The following is a 21,781-nucleotide window of genomic DNA, read 5'->3' as shown; positions in this document are numbered from 1 at the left end:
TTTGTAGAAGAACAATGACGTTTTGTAGAAGAACAATTACAATTTGAAGAAGATTTGTACAATTTTTGGAAGATGTAGAAGATTACAATTTTTAGAAGAACAATTTACATTTTGTAGAAGAACAATTACAATTTTTAGAAGATTATACAATTTGTACAATTTATAGAAGATGTAGTAGATTACAATTTGTAGAAGAACAATTTACATTTTGTAGAAGAACAATTACATTTTGTAGAAGAACAATAAAAGCAGTTATGCTTTAAATTTGTTTGCAACGAATCAGGTTTTAGCTCATTTTTTAGCATAACCAACTTAGTGACTTCAAACCGCGGTTAATTAAAACTTATCGAAGAAACTTGTCTCTTAAGTCCTGAACCTTTAACAACAAGGAAGATCATCTTTCGATATGTGTTGTATCGTATCGAAATAATAGTGTTCGTATTGAAATAATGCTGTAAGATTACTATAGGAGATTCTTAACTTGTATTGCTTTTATTATTATGAAACCGAAGCATTTGTAGGAAATCTTATGATGCCATTCCGCAAGCGCGGATCAGCTTATCTGCTAGAAAGAATTAAATTAGTTTATAACTACTATAGATTACTATAGAATTATTATATATATATTTTTTTAATTATTACTGAGCGTACTTATTTACAGGAAACCATACGATGTTATTCCAGAAGAGCAGCTCAGCTCATCAGGTGGAAAAGAGACGTCCATATCTCTGGGTCATATACCACCTACGAAAGATTTGGAAACCTCAGAAACTATCAAAGTGACGGAAAGAAGAGACCGGTATTTGGGCGATGACACATTGCCGTTTGACGGTGAATCTTATGTTGCGAGGGGACGGACTCAAACAATGCCGTCAAGTATGAGTGGAATACGTCGACCGGTACCGTCTATGTTTGAGAAGAAGCAGGAAAGTGTCTTGGAAACAAAGGAGGCTAAAGAAGCTGTTAAGTTAGGCTTTAATACAAAGTAAGCTGGATAAGTTACAAAAAATTTGACGTGGGGACTGACTTTTTTTTCTTTTTTTAACTTAAATGTGTTGTGGTCAAAGTACAATGCTTTTTTCTTTATTCAGGTTTCAGAGCGCGCCCTGTTTTTACAACATTTGGAAAAGCTTTATAAAAACCGAAGCTATTTGTCCTCTTATCTCCCTCTCTTTGGATGATTCATTTGCTTCGATTATAGTTTTTTTTTTCTCTTTATTTCCAGTCGCCTCTTAGAAATTCTATTAAAGCAAACAGAAATTATTCACAAATAAGATTGGCATTACTGCCCTCCTAGATCTTCTAAAATCTGGAATGTCTTTTGGGCATTAGGGAAAATAAAATTTTAAACAGTTTAAATTTGTATATAATTATTGTATTAGAAAATCAAAAATTGCTGGGAGATCTAGGAATTAATAGCGTCAGCTTTGATTCAGAGTTCAAAGTGAACGGACCTCTCATAAATTGGATATTTTATTAACATTGTCAAACCAAGTTCAAAGTGTGAAGAGCTAAACCAGTTTAAAAAGTATTATTTTATTTGAACTATTCAGATAGTTATTTCATTGTTACAAAATTAAATCTACCTGAATGCATCCATACAAGTAGTTTCGATTGCATCCTAACCTAGCTATTGCGTGATTTCAAGTGTTCATGAAAAATTTTTTGGCGGATAATAACAGCAGGATAATCGTTTACCTGGAGAGATTTGGCAAATTAGGCAAATTAATTTCATAAGATATCCAAGTGAGGTATTCCAGTTTGGCAATAATAAAGATTATTATTCATCATTCAATGCTCTCGTCAGAATAAGATGTAGTTAAATAAAAGTTCAGATAGGGATAAAATCCTTTTAATAGACAGTGATGATAGAAATTCACAAAAATACCAGATATTTCGGTCACATATACAGTGACCGTCATCACCAATATTTTCATAAACACCTTTCAGAACTTCAACCATTTTGAACGTAAACACGTAGTGTAACGTCCGCTACCCTTTTGTATACTAGTTGTGGTTGGTGATGGGGGTGCTGGTGACTTGATACGTTTTCGTTTTTGTCTAGCTATCAATGGTGTCCTCCTCTTTGCCAACATTGTCAAGTTTCCACTAGGTGTGCTAGTATTTTCCAAGATTGATTTAATTTCTTCTTCTTCTTCTTCTTCTTCCTCTTCATATTTTAATGGTGTTGTTGATGATGGTGCATGTTCAATTAATTTTTTTTGAATTTGTCTATTGCTAATAAGGCTTTTTGGGAAGTTTAATGTATTTAGAAAGTTGTATAGATGAGCGTCAAATGATAATAGTCCTTTACGATTTGAAACCATATCATAGATTAAATCAAGTAGATTATAGCTGTTTCCCTGAATTATAATCCCTTTTTAATTGCTATCAACTTGAATATGATCTTGACCACTTTCCATGAGATAGGTTAGGAGTCGTTTACATTGTTCAAGATATGAATGGGGCATTAGATTTCAAATTGTAGATAAAACTTAATCGAATTACTCGTTCTTTAACTTTGCACCAGCAGCAGTAGCAGCAGACTCCTGAGGAATTGATTCTTTTTTATGATCATTGCCACTAGCTTTCGCCCGATAGAGCTTGAGCGTATCCACTCAGCGAAGAGTACCTTGAAGTAAATACATTATTTTATCAGCCTCAATAATCTCGTTGTCAATGAATTTACTCAGATTGTTCTCAAAGTGTTCCACCGGTGAGAAAACGAGTTCTATTGGAGTCAATTTATAGGGTTTTGCCATTCTCTCTCTCTAGAGAAAACTGTTTACTAGTCCTGCAATAATTGGCAGTAAAAGTGTGAAAAAGCTACCGCCCGCCTGAAGAAGTCGTTTCTTTTAAAAATTCTTTCCTTTCTTTTTAGAGGCCAATGTACGTACAATGGAACGATGTTGCTTTGCCTTTTGCTTAAATACTTCTGGCAGTTGAACATTACCCTCGGTCAACTTTAAACAAAGTTCAGATATTTATTTATTTATTTATTTATTTTTTAACCCGTCACTACAAAAAAGCAAAAGACGGAGTACAACATAATAATAAATAAAAGAAAAGAGTTAGAAAAAAAACAATACAGAACAAGTACTTAAAAGCACTACATCGACACTACTGCCGCAGGAGGGACGATCACTCGTGCGATAGCCTTGCGTTAAAATTGTCAATCTGTTTTCTAATGGCCTGACATGGTTCTGTAATATTATAATGAAGGCTAATATATGAGTTGAGCGTCCACAAAGGTAATCTCAACAGATACTTCGCGTAACGAAATTAGTAGGACCAAATTTTCTTAATGTCAGATTTCAGGATCATTCTCCAGAAAGGTGTAATATATAGAATATGTGGCAGCGCAGTTTCGTTATACAACCTAGTTAAATTCATACGATTAAATCGGAGTTTATTTGCCATAATTTTGTCATATGATGCCAAATTTTATTTTTTCAGATGATCAACTATGAGTGATCGGGTCGATCGCACGGAAGCTCCTACAGGAAGGTCCAAAAAAGTTAACGAAGTCACTGGCTTAACATTAATATCACCAAGTCTAACAGATACATCAGTCGAATCATTCCAATTAAAAAGAACAATCTCAGACTTAGCTGCTTTGAAACTAAGACCAATTTTCCGGTATTCATCATTTAACATTTTAAAATTCTCCTCGAGGCGCGCAATGGTCCGACAAGGCATAAAGACGTCATCGGCATAACAAACTAGACTTAGATTCAAACCGCGAACTATGCATGAACATTCAATTTGCGATTGTGGCTCTATTATTGCATTGTTGAAAGAATCAAGTGAAACAATAGATCCCTGTCTCACTCCCTTATAAACTGGTAAAACAGCATAAATATCACTCAGACCAGGAATATAAATACGGACCACGAGATTACCATATAAATCACGATACGCTCCTATCACCGAAGGGTTGACCCCCCTCTTATATGCCGAATACAAAATATATTTGTGAACGAGCGAATCAAATCCACGCTACACATCGTGGCTACCAATAACTAGAGATTCACTAGCTGCATCAGAATCCAAAAGTATAGCACATAGAGCTGACAGGGTATGACCACACCCAAGTCCCTTCTGAAAGCCAAACTGCCCGGAAGGAACGTAACATTTTGACCAAATTCCATCACATGTTAGCAACTCAAATAACTTGTACAAAAAACATTCGACACAGTAATAGGTCTATACGAACTGCAAGGGTGGGGAGGTTTACCTCGCTTTAACACGGGGATCAGTTTACCTTCACAAAAATATTTTGGCACTATTCCAGAGGAGAATATCATTTGGTACAGTAAGCTCAGGTGGTCAATCAGAATATCACTACTAAAATCAAGAGCAGCACTGCAGGTACCATCAGTACCCTTACTGAATTTCTTTTTCAACTTCATTATAGCAGAGATAATCATACTTCGTGTCACGACAAAATCACTATTTGTATGGAACTGTAAGCTGTAGTTAAGCTTTTCAGCGTGTTCTGCACTAAGATTAGAGGGGGGAGGCGAAAAATCTCGGCGGTAATGGTCTTCCCAGTAATCTTCACGAGGAACAGAATCCGCCGAAGCATAACGTTTGGGTCGCAGGGCATGTTTCCACAGGGCACTAGGATTTTGGTTCACGCTTTCAGAAAAATTGGTTATGCAATCGCACCTGTGCTTGTTTCGAGCTTTGGCAAATACACGGTTTGCGTGTTTCCGGACACAGTTAACCCAGCCTGTTCGTGGTCTGTCACAATCAAGCCAGACTTGGAACCAAAACTTAGATTTCTGACACTTAGACTTCAGTTTGGAATTCCAGGATCAACCATGAATTTGTCTTCCACGCTGGATTTTCACTGTTAGCACAGCAGATTTTATGCCACATCTAATGGCATGGCAAAGAAAATCACAATAAATATCAATAATCTTACGAGCATCGTCAAGGGGCATATCTGCAAATTTTTGTAAAAGAAGGAAAGGGATCTTGATCTTACGAAGGATTGTATCACAAACCGAGTGGGAAGATGATGCGTCTGTCTTTTCCCACTCTTCTTTGACAAACCAGACTGGAATCTTGGCTGTCGGGGCAGCAGCAGAAATTTTTAATTTGACAGTTATCGGAAAGTGGTCAGAAGTGTATGTTGAAGACAGGACCTTCACTTATCTTTGAGACAGATTTCCCGATGCTAAAACGTGATCGATGTTGGTAGTGGCCCCCGTATGATGAAGATAAGTTGCGTCAAGATCTTTCAGTCGAACTTCTTGATCACTAGTACGCTCCAGGATAAGATTTGATTGACTTGAGATCAAGTCACATAAGTAAGAATTGAAGTTACCAACCATGGACTGTTCAAGCATCCCGTATCAGGCGACACATTTTTCAGGTCGTTTGGCGGTGTGAACAAAGCTCTTACCCGCATTTTTGGCCTTTTTATCTTTTGGAAGGTAATCGTTAAAAACGGTCAGATTCACACTTTGAGTAGCAATATGAATAGCTACTGTCTACGAGGACACTGGAAAGAGCTTTAGGAACTAGGGTAGCAATGCCGCCACAGGGTCTGCCGTGGCTTAGACGACGTTTGGCTGATCAAAAATAGCGCTTTTGAACCAGGGAATTCAAGGAGTTCCTTACTGCACTCAATTAGGAAATGTTCTTGCAAGCACAACACGTCGTGATTTCTCAATAACTTTTCAAAGACACGGCACTGATTAAAACCATCACCATGTTTAGTCCAGGAAAAGACGCTACCTCCCATGGCTAGGCTTCTCTGCAATAACTTTTTGGTATTCAGGGTATCTTACGTGATAGAAAATGTGAAACCACAAATCATAAGCTACACAACGCATTCGCTTTTTACAGGAGCTGTCATTTGATGAAACGTGTTCGGGACTCGCGCAACGGCCACAGACAGCTTCATTTGTACACGAAGCGGCTTTATGCCCATTTTTATGGCACTTGTAACACTTGAGAGGCAAAAAAATGAAGTTTTTCACATTTAGTCATTCAATTCCAACCATTGCGACCATTGGCGGGCTTTCGACGGCAAGTTTGAGGTAAGCTGTAGTTTCGAAATGGAGTTTAAATGCATGTGCAGTACCACAACGTTTGATTTCAATTAGACCCACGAAGAGGGCCTTCAAGTCCTCCTATGCAATATCCCGAGGCACTTACGTAACAATATCAATGCATGATGGGGCTTTTGCACGGGCTTTGCACTTCGAACCTGCCTTTGTTCTTTTTTCGGCGATGCGAGTGGCGGCGTGTTTGTTCTTAACAAGTATCTTATTTTCAGTTTTTAAATGCTTAAGTTCAAAAACTTCATAACTGTCATTTTCGCACAATTGGGTAATAAACTCCTTGCGGGCTTCGGGAGTTTTCAATTCACGTTTAAATTTTTTTATTACTACTGCAGCGTAGGACAACGGCTGGGGAGGGGGAACGGAGGTTTTTGAAGTCTGTGTAAGTAGCCGACTAAATTTTTGTTGGCCTTGTGATTCTATAAACCCGTCTACCTTTATGCACATCTCATTGACATAGGTAATTACGACTGCACTGATTTCGTCTGCAGTTGTAGGAACTTCTTGTGGGTCCACTATTACAAACTTTGGAGGCTTGCATTTCTGATCTTTCACCGCCGAGACCATTGTACGCCATAGTTCTTTAACGTTATCTTCATCTTTGACTTTCGTAGACAACCGCTCGGTAGCGCAAGTGATTTCATACAGCAAAACTCGGGCTTCATTTATCCTTTCCTTGTCATAGAACTTAACTGCGGAGTCAATTATTTGCGATAGCTTATTGCCATTATTCAGCGAACGGAAAAGAAAGTTCAGCAGCGGCGAATAAACAAATTTCTCACTCATAGTTTATCCGTAGTTCGTAAGGCAAAACGCTATCAAATGTCATTTAACAGGTAGCAGGTAAACAAAAGCCGAAGACTGTCCAATTTCGTTATGAAGTAAATGTTCAGGTATCAAAAAGGTTATTTCACTGAGATGCTCACCGTTCGAATACAAAACGAATACAATGCAAAAGTATAATCTTTCCTGAAAAACAACTTTACCACCCAAGTGCTGAATGACGTTTCTCTGGTGGTTTCAATACGAGAAAAGTAAGTGAAGTGTTGGAGGCCGTCTATTTTGTCCCCGCAATTTAAGGGGCAAGCCCAGCGGGTACCACGGCTCTTGCTAACAACTCTCCACCCCTCTTCTGCTTAATTTTCTTTCCCCACCTCAATCTCAGCGTAATTGCATACGAATATCGTATTATAAGATTTGCGTAATAAAATCTTCTATTGGCAACTTCCAATCGGTAACACTGAGCTAAAATAATTGTTCCCAGGGGAAATCACAGTGGTCAAAATAACCAAGCCATATATAAGCCGATTATAGAAAGTCTTCAAATAAGTGTCCACTGGGAAATTACTCACAATGTAAAACAGGGTTTTATCCAAAAAAGAGTTCTTTACACCACAAGCTCTAGATCAAGACTCACTAGATCAAGATATTAGATTAATGAAATCATTGTCAATACCATGTTTGAGCATGGCTTTCCTAAGCAAGGGTTTTGAAGTGCTTAGAACTGAAAATAAATGTCTATTTTCATGTAGTTTCTTCAGTGTCATGATAGCAACTAATAGGTCTTTTTAGTGTTCACGGGGAGATATAGTGTAATTTAATTGTCAAAAATATCTGTGACTACACGCAGATCCTTGGGTGTATTTTGATTAAGATCCAATAAGATATAGCCGTAGGATTTATTAGTTGCCTGATTGTATGCTGAGAGCAGAAATTTAGGGGCGCTGGGGTATATTTGCTTATTGAGAGTTATTAGCGAGCTAGAATCACTAACAACTCTGTAGACGATATAGTTGGTGCAGTTCAATGCAAGTGCTCGCACACGTTTGCTCTGATGAAAGAGATTGTGTAGAACTAGAGTGACGAAAATCTGTTTATGATGAGAGCAAATTGTGAATAGTTGTAGCGATTACTGGGACCATTGTTCAATATAGATTCAGACAGCTCATCAATGATCAACCAAGAGTTTGGTTCAATAAGGGTGAAAACATCAAGTCCCTGTATGAGTTGTATCTGCACCAATCCCGTCGTGCCAATTGCTTTTATTTTATCGTATGACTCCTGCCAAATACTGTAACAATAGTAGATTTTTTTCGGCTTTTCCACAAACATTTTATCACAATTTCTAATTATTTTAGTTAAGATTGTTGTTCTGCCTTAAATTGGCGGCCCAGACAGAAATGATCTGAATGGTGTTTTAAATTGATACATGTTCCCTTCAACAGTTCACCTAGACAACTAACTGTAGACTATAGCTGTCTAATGACTAAATAATTTCTCCACTACTACTACTCCGTTCAAGAATAATAATGAGAAGAAGACGAATAAAGAATCATATTTACTTTTATTATACACAAATAAAAAAGTAACAACACTTTACAAATACTACATTGAAAAAAAGCACATTAAACATGAAAAAAAACACTTTTTAAATTTATTTATAATAAAAAATACAACATTTACATAGGCACTAGAAAAAAAAACACTTTAATAAATATACTTTTTTTTAAATATATTTATAAAAAATACAACATTTATTCGAATATGCACATGCACACACACACACACACACACACACTTAAAATAATAATATCACTTTTTATTTACAGCATTTTAAATGGGGTCCCCCCGGGGGCGGCCGCTAGGGCGGCCGGGAAGCGGAGCCCGCTGCGGTGGGCCGGGAAGGGCCAAGGGCCGGGAAGCGGTGGCCCGCTGCGGCAGGCCGGGGCCGGAGGGGGGAATTAAATAATGGAAATTGATCTGCCTTGCACATACACACACACACACATTGAAAATTGTTTGTGATATAGAAAAAAAGAATTTAAAAACACCCATTACCCAAAAAAAACCCTCCCACCCAATTTATACTTTTTTAATGAATTTAAGTTAATCTTCTAGACCGAGTTGTTTTCTGTACTCTATACATTCAACTCGGTCTGAAATTAAATAATGACCGTGTGATTGTACCTTCACACCATCCTCAAGTACATAGACTTCATCTGATATGGCCAACATGGCGTTTTTCTCAACTCTAACTGTGTAGTTTTTAAATTGTAAAGAGCGAATCGCCATGACTTTCACTCTTGGGACTAAACTACGTTCCACACAGTTTCTATACACACTCGTGTCAAAATTATTTTTTACAAAGTGTGTAGGTACCCCCTTGCAAACTTGTTTGATATTCTTGTTGTGCGTTTCTACACAGTATACCTTCGGCCCAGGGAACAAACCACTGTATATCAGATCGCTACCAGTTTCAGATTTTAGCATTAACAATTGATTTGGGGCCTGGCGTTTCACTAGCTCTGGGTAGCGGGATTCATCCCTATTAGTGTAGTCCATTCGTGAGCTAATGTAATCGCCATTTTCAAAATCCTTCAATAGATTTTCAGTTTTGACTTTTAACAGAAGTGAATCAGTGTCCCCGTAATACACTTGAACTTGTCCCTCAATCGGCCACTGTACCTTGCAAACATTATAATAAAATAACAACATGGGTTTTTTAGATATTTCAGTTATTGTACTTTAGCCTGCAATATCTTAATTTAAAACAATGTTTTTTTTCCTACGATGCAGGACCACAATATTAGAGTATATGACTGAGAATGATGTGAAGTTTGGATCCGCAATGATTTGAGCACAGTCTTCGGGATTGGTTACAATGTCACATCGAGTTCTTTGACTTCGTACGCTCTCACACATTTTACCGAAGGCTTCAAAAAGAGTTTATAGACTCCTTTTTCAACTTACGTTTTCGCTTGTGAACGCTTACTGACAAAGGTGTCAATAAACGTTTTCATGTAAAGCTTTTGATCAAATTGGAGGGCTCTATGAATCTTTGTGACCTTGAAACCATTGGACACCATCCATTTCAATAGCACATGATGAACAACGATATTCTGTTTTGGGTTGAGGTCGGCAATCAGTTTTTGTTTGAAGGTAACCAGTGCATACTCCCATCCTCTACTAAAGATAAATTGTAGGGGCTCAGAGAGTCCCTACCCAGCGGTCTATTTATGCACGGAAAAACAAAGTCTTTTACCGAGTCATGGATTTCCATGGGTATTTCACCGTCAATTTTAAACCATCCCTGTGCCCCTTTCTCCTCAACACTAGCAATGTCGGGGAAATTCGAAGCACATGGATTGTCAAGCCATTTATAATTGCCACACGGCAAACAGTAGTGAGACATTGCCGATTAGTAAAGAGAATTCATATCCAAAAAAACTGCGTCCGACTTTTCATCGGTATGCTGTCCGGTCGGATCAGTTTTCATGATACGGTCCCCGTGAAAAACATACCCACCCCTCATTGATCTCTCTACAAACAGATGCTGATCCACATCGGCAATCAGACCTATTTCTTCTTTGCTGATTTTAAGTATCAAGTCCATCACCTAATGGGGAGTGGAAAAATAATAACCTAAGTCCAACCCAAATTCCCCATAGATTTTATCTGTATTCTTGCACACAATGTCCAGAAGAGTGAGTACATTACTGGCCAAGTATAGTTTACAATAATCCCACCCATTTTTACATCCGCCCTTTGCCCAAACCCTCTTAGCAAATTCGTAGTCGCTAGTGGTGCACTAACTCTCAGTAAGAGAAGTGTAAAAAGCTTCGATGGGCGGTAATGACACCTCATCTAACCTAGAGCCAGAGTTGTAATAATCATATGGATATATACCCTTACACGTTAATAAATAATACATTTCATCATCGGGGAAGCGCTGTTTGAGGAGGGGGAAGCTATCAAAATTGTCACTTTTCTGTACCTGAATCAATTGACTTAAAGATTTGGGGAAGAAGCTGAAAGACTCTAAAAAACGGATTTTATTCAGGCACATGTTACCCTTTTCAACTGTTTTCCGCATGAATTCTAGCAGCAGTAGCTTCTCCGATGATTTGGGTATGATATTATATGAAAAAGAACCATCTATCCATGCGTCATCTACAACTCCACCCTTGGCAATGTGGGCCAACGCCGGTGGAACAAACTTTAAGTCGTAATTGGAATTGTGTATAAGAACAGGTACGAAATATTGTTGTCTAACGTTTAAATTGCACGACTGATGTGCTACCCCCTAAAGTTACGCCCCCCCCCCCCCCGATGTAATTTCCTACCACAAATGATCATGGTCGATCACCTTCCTCCTCCCCCCATTCCCAACACCATCATCAAATTCTCCCTTGCAAACCCAACACATTCTACGATTTTTAATAGCCATTATGTCATCTGGTGATAGGAGCACAGGATAGTTTGTGTAACAAAGGCGCAAAAATGCACCATTCGCTGTTTTGATTAGACTGACCAATGCCAAGCGCATGTAGTCTTCACTGTCACCCAACATCTCAACTACATCCATCTCTTGCGGGGTATTATTGGAATCTCGTTGCACGTGAGCGTAAGAGACCCCTATGGCTTCATGTATTTTAACACGATTTGAATTTGACGAATCGTACACGTCTGTGAGTTTTTCTTCGCAGTCGAAAGTTATCTTATTGCTCTGCAGGAGCGTGTTTTGGAAATTTTTAAAACATAAGATCGCTCTATCTCCGCTTACCGTCTCCACAGCCTGGTATCCATGACGTTTACAGTGTTTCATGTGATGCTATAACTTTAAATCAGAGCAAAATCATGAGAGGCATGTTGGACAGTAATAAAACACACCATTCCGCATGTACACACATTCACATAGAACCCTACTAATATCGTTAATTGGATTAAAATGACCAATTGAACCAGGGTCTGTGGGTGGAGTGTATAGAGGCCACACCCAATGTTCCACTGATTCAATTGAAGGAGCCCTCACTGGAAATAATACCCCTTCTTATCGGAACGATGACCCTCCTCAAATTCGGTTTCATACTGTAACCCCGTGACACCAATCTTTAAATGTGCATTAATCCCCTCGAAAATATCTATTCCTTTTAGTATCACGGAAAATTGACCATTTAAGCAATTAAAATCTACTATTGGGAACTTTGAACCCTCCCTACCATTAACTGCCATTTCATACAACTTTTTCTTAGATGCATCTATTTGAAGAGGTCTGTAGGCGGCAATTAAAAATGCATACTTGTAACACTGTAGCCTCGTATCGAAACAGATTTATTGTGTCTCCCTACATTCCTCTAAATCTGAATGATATTTTAATTCAATACCCCTTGGCCCAGCCCCACCACCTCTTAAAATAAATCCTTTTTAAATCTACAAATATTAACGTTTAAACTTTCAAAAAATAAAACCATCGACCCACTACCCCCCTCACTATAATTTTCTCATTTACTTTGAATGCTATTAACGCAATTTAGAAAAACCTCCCCATAATTTGATAAATGCGGGCGAATTGACAACATCTCTGTGTGCAAGTATTTTGAATACACCTCGTCCGCATTTTCATTTAAAAAAATATTTTTAGTGCTATTGATGCTTTCAAACTGACCCCCACCCCCCACAATCCCATCTGTTGTTCATGAATGGCTCGAATCTTATTAGTATATAAATGTGTAATGGCCAGGGGATCTGTTATTATATCCCCTGACACTAGAGAGTTAAATGGATCACCGAATTTGGCGCTGTAGACCTTTGTGTGGTGCAAGGCAGAGTTGGAAAGAAAAAAATCTGGAAGAGGGGATACTTATGTTGTTGCTATATCGTTACTACTACTACTACTGGCTGTATCATTAACCGGAATGGTGGGGGGTGACATAGAATTGTCAATAGCACCACCTCCAGTCTGTTCAATTGCAATGGATGGAGATGGTATGAAGTCCTCTAACCCTGTTAGTATGTATTTCAGGGTGTTTGGGGATAGCTGATCAAGCCAGCCAGTATTGTCCTGTGACGTAATTTCTTTATGAGGACCCGGTTCAGATGCACTACTAAAATAGCCTAAATGCTCTCGCATAAATCTATCTGTCCATTCCGGGTCCTCCACCATGTCAATGTCACAAGTTAAATCGTCTAGGCTAGCCATGTCCCCAAAACAATCATTTAGAAAACCCCTATGCCATTCCATATTGTCTAGAACTAATGTAGGTTCATCTCTAAACTCCATTGGTGGTGCTACAATTGGTTCAGATCCACTAAATGTTGATGTTTCATGACCCAATGAATATGGTGCTGCTATTTCATTAATCTATAGAAAAAAGGTTTATTTTCTATGTGAAATGACCATTATTTTATAAAGTTGAAAAACCTTGTTCATTTTTCACCCCATCCACAAAACTCAATTTCCCCTCTCCTTGCATTATTTAAACTAAATACTTGCCTCCACCCCCCCCCCACCCCAGAAAGTTCAGAAACACGCAATACCCTATTTTTGCTGAAGCATTTCTAGTCGTATGTTTACCAGGATATTGAATAAGTACCATTTTTCATCCCACCCACAAAACTCAATTTACCCCTCCCTGCATTATTTAAACTAAATACTTGCCTCCACCCCACCCCTCCCCAGAAAGTTCAGAAAGACGCAAAACCCTATTTATCCTGAAGCATTTCAAGTCGTATGTTTACCAGGATATTGAATAAGTACCATTTTTCACACCTCCCTCAGAACTTAATGTAAATAGAACTTTAAGTAAATACTTGCCTCCACTCCACACTTTAGAGTGTTGAAAAAGAAAATGGCGAAAAGAAAAGACTTATAAAATGTTGGAAAGAAACAGGTAGATATTTCTTTAATAAGGTAAAAGGTAGAGGTAAAATGCCTACATTTCTAAATTCAGACTGCACTTGTGTGCCTGAAGTTCCTGGCAATGCATGATGGGGGGTGGCCTCATGATCTTGAGTAGACGGGGCTGATGCATTATGAGAAGCCATCCATTCTCTTTTCAATTTTCCACCAGGTTGCATAGAGGTTTGCGCAGAGCTGACACTGACGTGAGAGGCTCCTGGCATTAAAAGTTGTGTGGTCATTGGCTGGGCCAGAGCATGTGTAATTGAACCAGCATATCTGATGATGGAAGGCCTTGCAGCTTGCATCAATGTGGGGTCGTTCCATCTTGTTCTCTTTTTAGGGGGGAGTAATTGTAGGAATCTTCCTCCTCCTTAAAAAAGAAGAAAAATTTAGTATGGAAATAATAACCCCTCTTTTACAGATAAATTGTCCTCTAAAGTTGATTCTGATGTTTGTAGCGCTCTATCTATTAGTGCTTTAGAAATATTTAAAAAATCTTCTAAAGTATAATTTTGGAAAATTTGAGTTTGGGGGGAAGGGGGGTTTCAAAAACATCTCCCCATAATATAAATTATCCTCTAAAGTTGATTCTGATGTTTGTAACGCTCTATGTCTTAGTGCTTTAGAAATATTTAAAAAGCTTATAAAGTATAATTTTGGAAAATTTGAGTTTGGGGGGAAGGGGTATTTCAAAAACATCTCCCCATAATGTAAATTATCCTCTAAAGTCGATTCTGATCTTTGTAGCGCTCTATCTATTAGTGCTTTAGAAATTTTTAAAAAAGCTTCAAAAGTATAATTTTGGAAAATTTGAGTTTGGGGGGAAGGGGGATTTCAAAAACATCTTCCCATAATATAAATTATACTCTAAAGTCGATTCTGATACTTGTAGCGCTCTATGTCCTTTTTATACAAAACTTAAATTTCTTCCCAAGAAAATATTTGAATACAATTTGGCTGTATATAAATTCTAAGTTTAGTGTACCATTCTTTTAATTAACTTTTTTAATAACAACTTTATCTCTATTTTCAAAGTCTCATGAATTAGACAAACACATGTGTTATTAATCTATGTGATAACACGAGCGTGCGAAGTGTGGTTCCAAAACTGACCCTTTTTTGTAACAAAGATGGTTCTATTTAAGCAGATAAAGAAAACGCATTTTAATAGAATGAATGAGGAAACTGACATTTTTGAAAGAAAAGAACTAAATCTAATGAATTAAATTCGTAAACAGAGGAGTGGAGGGGGGATTAGGTTTACATAATAGAAAAAAGTGCGTATTTCACGTTTTCTAGCGACTATAATCTTCATATTGTAGAGTTTGTATTGTTGGGGGGTCACTGTATATGTGACCGAAATATCTGGTATTTTTGTGAATTTCTATCATCACTGTCTATTAAAAGGATTTTATCCCTATTTGAACTTTTATTTATCGTCATGGAAAGGCAGTGTGGTCTCCGAAATTATCTAAGATGTAGTTAAGACCTCTGTGTGGCGTGAATTTATGTGACAATATTATATCAAGGATTATTGATATATTTGTGATTAGATGGGACGTAAAAGGAAAAATGCTAAGCGAGAAGGCATGGACAGTTCATTTGACACCTCAGGACTCAGTTCTAGCTCGAAACCGGAAATATCGATACGAGCTGCGGATTTTAAGCAAATTCTTGATGTTGTGAAAGAAAATGGAAATAAGTTGGACAATATCAACAATCAATTAGGAACTCTTACCGCAAGGGTGGATAACTTGGAAAAAGAACAATCGCTACAAACGAATAAGATAAACAATACTGAATCGAAAATTGGAAAGATTGAGAATGAAACCTCTAGCCTCAAAATACAAATAAAAACTTGCACGGATTAAATAATGGAATTAAGAAGGAAAAATGAAGATTATATGTTTCGGATTGTGAGAATGGAAGCTGCAAAGCTAGAAAATAATGTCATCATATGGAACGCAGCTTGTAAGGATAATAACCACACTCAAGTTCTATTCACAGAGGTAGTTCGTCACGGGCTGGAAATGCCCGAAGTAAATTTCACAGTTACGCATTATGATAGCAACCGTAATTTTTTGAAGGTGACATTGAATAAAAAAGACGATAAGTTTGCCATATTGAAGAACGCTAGCAAGCTTAAGGATAAGACATTCCCTGGAAACAACAGCAACCTGTTCATCAGCGATGATGTCCCAACTGAAATCCGTAAAGTGCGAAAGCTGCTTCTAGTGAAACGTGACAAATTACGAAAAGATCATGGATGTGATGCCTGGATTTCGAAGGGGTTTCAGCCGAATCTGCTAGTGAAAAGACCAGACGGCTCGATTACCAAATATACATTCAATGATGCCATACCGGAGATTGACGATTTTCATAAAAAAATTTCCAACACCCGAAGGGAAGTCCCTGTTATATTCCCTGTCGATGTTCAAATGTCGTAATGTCGTGGGTTGCAGTAATAGTTCATGTGCCCAAGTAATATGAATGAAAACATTTAAATTGAAAGTGTGTTTTTTTTATGTTTAGTTTATATAAGGTGTATTATTATTATTTTTTTTTTTTTTCTTTCCTTTTATTTTTTTGTTTAGATCCACATAGAGGTTAAATTAAAAGTTGCGCAGATTAGTCGTACTGAGGGAAAACGACTTGGAATGGAGATTATTTTTTTTGTTTTTTTAATTGTTATTTTTTATTATGGTTTGCTGGTCTTTTGGGGCATGGTGTGGTTTCTCTTAACGTGGAATTAATATTTGATAATGGATAGAGATAATCGTGAAATTCCATCATCAAGGTTAAAAGAATTTGAGCGGAATTCTCTTTCATTTCAGTCAATTTTTCAAACTATTGTAGCTGGTGATGATGAAGATACTTCTAGTAATTTTGATATCCCAAAAAATCAATATATATTTATGAATGAGCTGGTAAGAAAAAATGTAAATACAAGTAGGATGTCGTTTTGGAATTGCCGGGGTTGGAGGACTGCGCAGGATGTGATTGAAATTTTTTTGTCGGATTCAGATACAGATATATTAGGCCTATGTGAAACTTTTTTAGATGATTTTTCAATTGAAAATATACATGTAAAAGATTACCAATTTTTTCACATCGGTCGGAAAAGACAAAAACAAGGGGGTCTAGGTGTTTTGATTAAAAATTGCATACCAGCACGTATAAGGATTGATTTTTTGCCAATGAATATTGAAATGATTTTTGAATCTTGTGTAGTTGAATGCTCTTTTCCAAATAATAGGAAGTTTTTAATTGCAGTTATTTACCGTACTCCGTCATCCAGCCAGATAGAATTTAAAAATCATTTTGAAAGTATGTTGGATAAATTAGCTAGTCTTAATACTCCTTATTTAGTTATGGGTGATTTTAATATTGATTTAATGAAGCTCCTATCTGCAGATCAGAATAGAATAGATAGAAATACTTTGCAGTTTTTGGAGGGCCCACTATCTTATGGACTAAACCCCGTATGTTTTGTGCCCTCTAGAATAGCTGATACATCATTTTCACTTATTGATAATATTTTTTCACCTTATAGTGCTGTTAATACATTTATTATTCCTGATGATTTATCTGACCACTGTATAATTATGTCTGATTTTCTTATAAATTTTCCGCATAATAAAAAAAATCAAACCAAGCGTAGAGATTTTTCACATAAAAATGTGTTAAGGTTAAAAGAAGGGCTTGGTGATGTTGATTGGAGTCCTGTAATTGATGAGAAGGATCCGAACCAATCATTAGATAAATTTTATTATATTATGAATGAAAAGCTTGATCTTTTTTTCCCATATAATAACCCGAGAGGAAAGAAACTTACACAAAAAAAAACTTGGATAAATGAATCACTTTTGAGATCTATTAATGAGAAGAATCGTTTATATAAAATTAGAATAAAATATCCCACGGAAATAAATATAACGCGTTTTAACAATTATAAGAACATGCTGGTAAGGATCCTTAGAGTAAGTGAAAGACTTTATTATGAAAAATGTTTTCGAAATTCAGATTCCCCTAGAAAAACTTGGAGTTTGATTAAAGATAAAATTGGAAGAAATAAAAAGTTGTTACACCCTGAAGTGTTATTTGATATTAATGGTAAAGAATTTAGAGGACCACAAGCTGTTGCTAAGAAGTTTAGTGAATATTTTGCTAGTATTGGATCATCTGTTGTTTCAGGAGAAGTTGACCTTTCTTCCCCAAGGTCGCATTAAAAATATCTACCGCCCACTGAAGATACGAGCATATTTATGGCCCCGGTTACTTTTGCAGAATTTCAAAAGGTCATTAAGAATTTAAAAAATGGTAATTCATTGGGATATGATGAACTTTCAACTAATTTGCTAAAAAATATTGCAGGTGTAATTTTTGAACCATTGCTTCATATTTTAAATTTATGTATTTTCTCAGGTACATTTCCTAAAAGATGGAAAATTGCTCGTGTAATACCATTGCATAAAAAAGGAGATAAATATGATACAAATAATTATCGTCCTATTGCAATTTTATCACCATTGTCTAAAGTATTGGAAAAAATTTTAAAAGGAAGGATTACTAATTATCTAGATAAAATAAATTTTTTTACCAAATATCAGTTTGGATTTAGGGCAGGCCATTCGACGGAACTAGCAGTTGCAGCTCTTGTATTAGAAATAAATGACTGCTTAGATAGTAATTATCATGTATCTACTGTTTTTTATGATGTTAAAAAAGCATTTGACACTTTAAACCATGAAATTCTTTTTGATAAAATGGAAAATTCCGGTATAAGAGGGAAAGGACTAGATATAATAAGATCATACCTTTATGGACGTAAAATCGTGGTAGATGTTGATGGACATTTGTCTAGTTTAAATAATCTTGAAGATATTGGTGTCCCACAAGGATCGGTATTAGGTCCACTTTTATTTTTGATGTATATTAATTATCTTCCACCATGTTTGCAGGGAAATAAAGGTATTGCAAATTTATTTTCAGATGACACAGCTGTTTCTGTTAAATAGAAGGATTAATCTAAATTGATTAAAAATTTGTTTAACACTGTTAGTTCAGTTAATCGATGGTTTGTTTCTAATTATTTAGTACCGAATTTTAAGAAGACTGAATTTATGGTTTTTGGTCATTCAAAAGGTGCTACTAAAAAAATTTCATGTCAGGAGCTTCAAGTTGGTGAGCATAAAATACGTAGAGTTCAATCGTATCGTTATTTAGGAGTTTTTATTGATCCCCTTGTGTCATTTCAAACTCATATTGATCATTTAAGGGTGAAACTTTCGCAAAATATTGGGTCTATGTATCGTTTGCAACATGTTTTTCCATTTTCAATTTTAAAAATAATTTATCATTCTTTGATTGCTCCTTATTTAAATTATTGCACAATTATTTATTTAAATACTTTTTGGACGCATATAAAACCCCTACAGATCCTTCAAAATAAAGCAGTGAGAATACTTGGAAATTTTTTACATCGTCCATCAAAACTTAGAGATGCATCGGAAAATAAAACATTATTTCTTTTCTTGAATTTATTAGATCTGAAACATATAAGAGAACTTAATATATCAATATGGCATTTTAAAATACAAGATCCTAGTAGTTATTTTTATGAAAAATCTCTGTTGATTCTGCCCCCTCCTTCGGCTCATAGGTGTTCTGGAACATATCGAATTCCCTTTGTTAATTGTGAAAGATCTAGATTTTCAATTAGATACCAAATACCATTTATTTCAAATAAATATAGGCTGAAAGATAGAATTCAAATTGAGGCATCTTTTCGGCAAATATCAGTTCTAAGGAAGAAAATATTAAAATTATGTATTGACCTGTGATGGTGGAATAGAAATTTTTTTTATTATTATTATTATTTTTTTTTGTTTATATTTGTTACCCATGTTGGGATAGCCTTCCGTGCCTCACTTGTCCAGCGTTTGTTTTCTTTATGTTTGTTATGTTTTTTGTTTTTTTCTTTAACCAGGTTTTTTTTTTTCTTTCTCTTTTTTGTTATGTTTATAAAATGTTTTTTTTGTTTTGTTTTTTTTTTTGTTTTTTACCCAATTTTACGATCTTTGCTCTTTGTTTGGGGTATATGTTTTTTGTTATGTTGAATTAATCAAATAAACAGTAAACAGTAAACAGCTTTAACGTTAGCATAGCGTCATTCTTGTTTGTGCTAATTACTATTCTTTTTTAGTTTGACTTAATTATTCATTAGGAATCATATATTCACCCATTGCAGGATCTAATACCTTTACTTTCGGTGTGATTTTTAATTTCTTTGAGAAATAAAGAAATAAAAGTTAACAACATAAAAAAAAAGGGAAAAAAACCGAGGGTTAGAGTCTTATCTCCTTTGAAAAGGGCAATTCAATCCGCAGGATAATGTGATCGTATTTATGATCTTCCAAGGCTTACAGAGCATTTTCCACGTTCTTTCTTTACTTGTAGGTCACAGACTTCTATATCTGCCGGTTGATCTTTTTTAACGAAAAAGAGCCTAGCCATATTCTTAATCTTCCATATCTCAAATCTTCCAAATATTTTCTGGACATCTTAGTCAGTCGTATCCTCAAACAGATTAGCTATCTTCAACGTCTAAAGGTTATTTTTGTCTCTTCTGCTAGAGGGTGGGCTTTTCTTACTATCAGCGGTGCCTTTTGTTCTCTCGGGTGGAATTACTGACTTCTACTCTGACTCTAAGAGCGCTGTTTTAAGACTTATATTCTTTTGGGTAACTGAATATTCCCTGGTTGAGCGTTTTAATGATCTTCTCCACAGTAGTGATATTTGGCAATACTCTTCTACTGCATGAAAACTTCCTCTGCAGCAATATCGGTTGTTAGAATTGATCTAGCCTTTCCAGGCTCTGGTGAACACTTCCGTTTGTATTTTTTTGACAGTAGGCATATTAGGCATTTTAGGACCATCTTGAATTGATTTAGTTAATACTAAAAGTTCTTTTTCTTCCTCATTGTCTTCTACTCAACTCGGAGTGATCTCTTTAAGAACAAGTATTTTCGTGTCTATAACCAATGGATTTTTTTTCTTGTGATTTTCTAGTGCAAGGAACATCCAGCCAACAAATAACGACATCAACTCATACTCATCAAAATCAGAAAACCGTTGAGGACAACTTAAGTTTTTTTTTCTTTTTTTTTTTTTTTTTTTTTTTTTTTGAAAATAAATGAACCACATTGGTCAAAAGGGTAAAACAGATATATTTGTGTACATATTTGAGACTACGCCATGTTTTAAGAATAATCTTTCCCCATCTATTTCAACATCAATAAAAAAAAGTAAAAAAGCAAAAATACGGCCAATTTCTGAAAATTTCAAGTTGGTTCTAAGTAAACCTAGCTCTCATTTTTTACCTTAATCGCAGCAATGTTATTCTCGTACATAATACTAATTACTTTACTGTATTTATCCGGTATACCACTTATGGAAACATATTTACGGAAATTTTGAAAGGAAGCGTGAATGAAATTTTGAATTGGGTGCGGTGAAACATGTTTTGTTCGAATATCCTGTCTTCAATGCAGATACAATTGGGACCAATCTGCAAATACAATACAAAACCAGTACAATGTGCAAATGGGACCAGTATATAAAAGGACCACTTATAGAATATCCCTCGCATGATACCTTCTTTTATAAGAATGTCTTAGGTTAGCCCTTGGGTTTTGAACAGCATGGTATTTTAAATTAAATTTGTGTGGGATTTTTAGAGTGAAACCTATTGTGGGGGAGCTAACTGTACTATGAAAGAAAGGATGCATTTGCTACCTATCAGTCAAAAACAAGAAAAATAGATTGTCCAGGGTTGGGGTGGGAGGATGTCATAAAGAAAGATTTAAGGGAAATGGGAACTTCCCTGGAGGGTGTAAAAAGGGAGGCTTTGAGTTGATTGGGATGGAGGAGGAGTGTGCGTAGCTGTGTTTGCCACAGGTGGCTTGGTGCAATGGTGAGTTGTTAATTGTAGTAGTAGTTAAAAACAGATGGAGCGCAACAA

General features: G+C 36.2%; 1 protein-coding gene across 1 annotated transcript in view; it reads left to right on the top strand.

The window, feature by feature from the left end:
• gig (TSC complex subunit tuberin) overlaps positions 1-21,781 on the top strand; it is a 236,097-nt gene that overhangs the window by 189,164 nt on the left and 25,152 nt on the right. The window contains exon 22 of the mRNA XM_089093612.1: positions 662-985. Within this exon, the coding sequence (XP_088949738.1) occupies positions 662-985 (324 nt within the window). The remainder of the gene's footprint in view (positions 1-661; positions 986-21,781) is intronic.

This window comes from Artemia sp. Qi Xiang Cuo, chromosome 8, assembly GCF_049724085.1.
Source record: "Artemia sp. Qi Xiang Cuo chromosome 8, ASM4972408v1, whole genome shotgun sequence".
Lineage (NCBI taxonomy): Eukaryota > Metazoa > Arthropoda > Branchiopoda > Anostraca > Artemiidae > Artemia > Artemia sp. Qi Xiang Cuo.
Note: the sequence above shows the minus strand (reverse complement) of the source record. Positions and strands in the feature narration are given on the sequence as shown.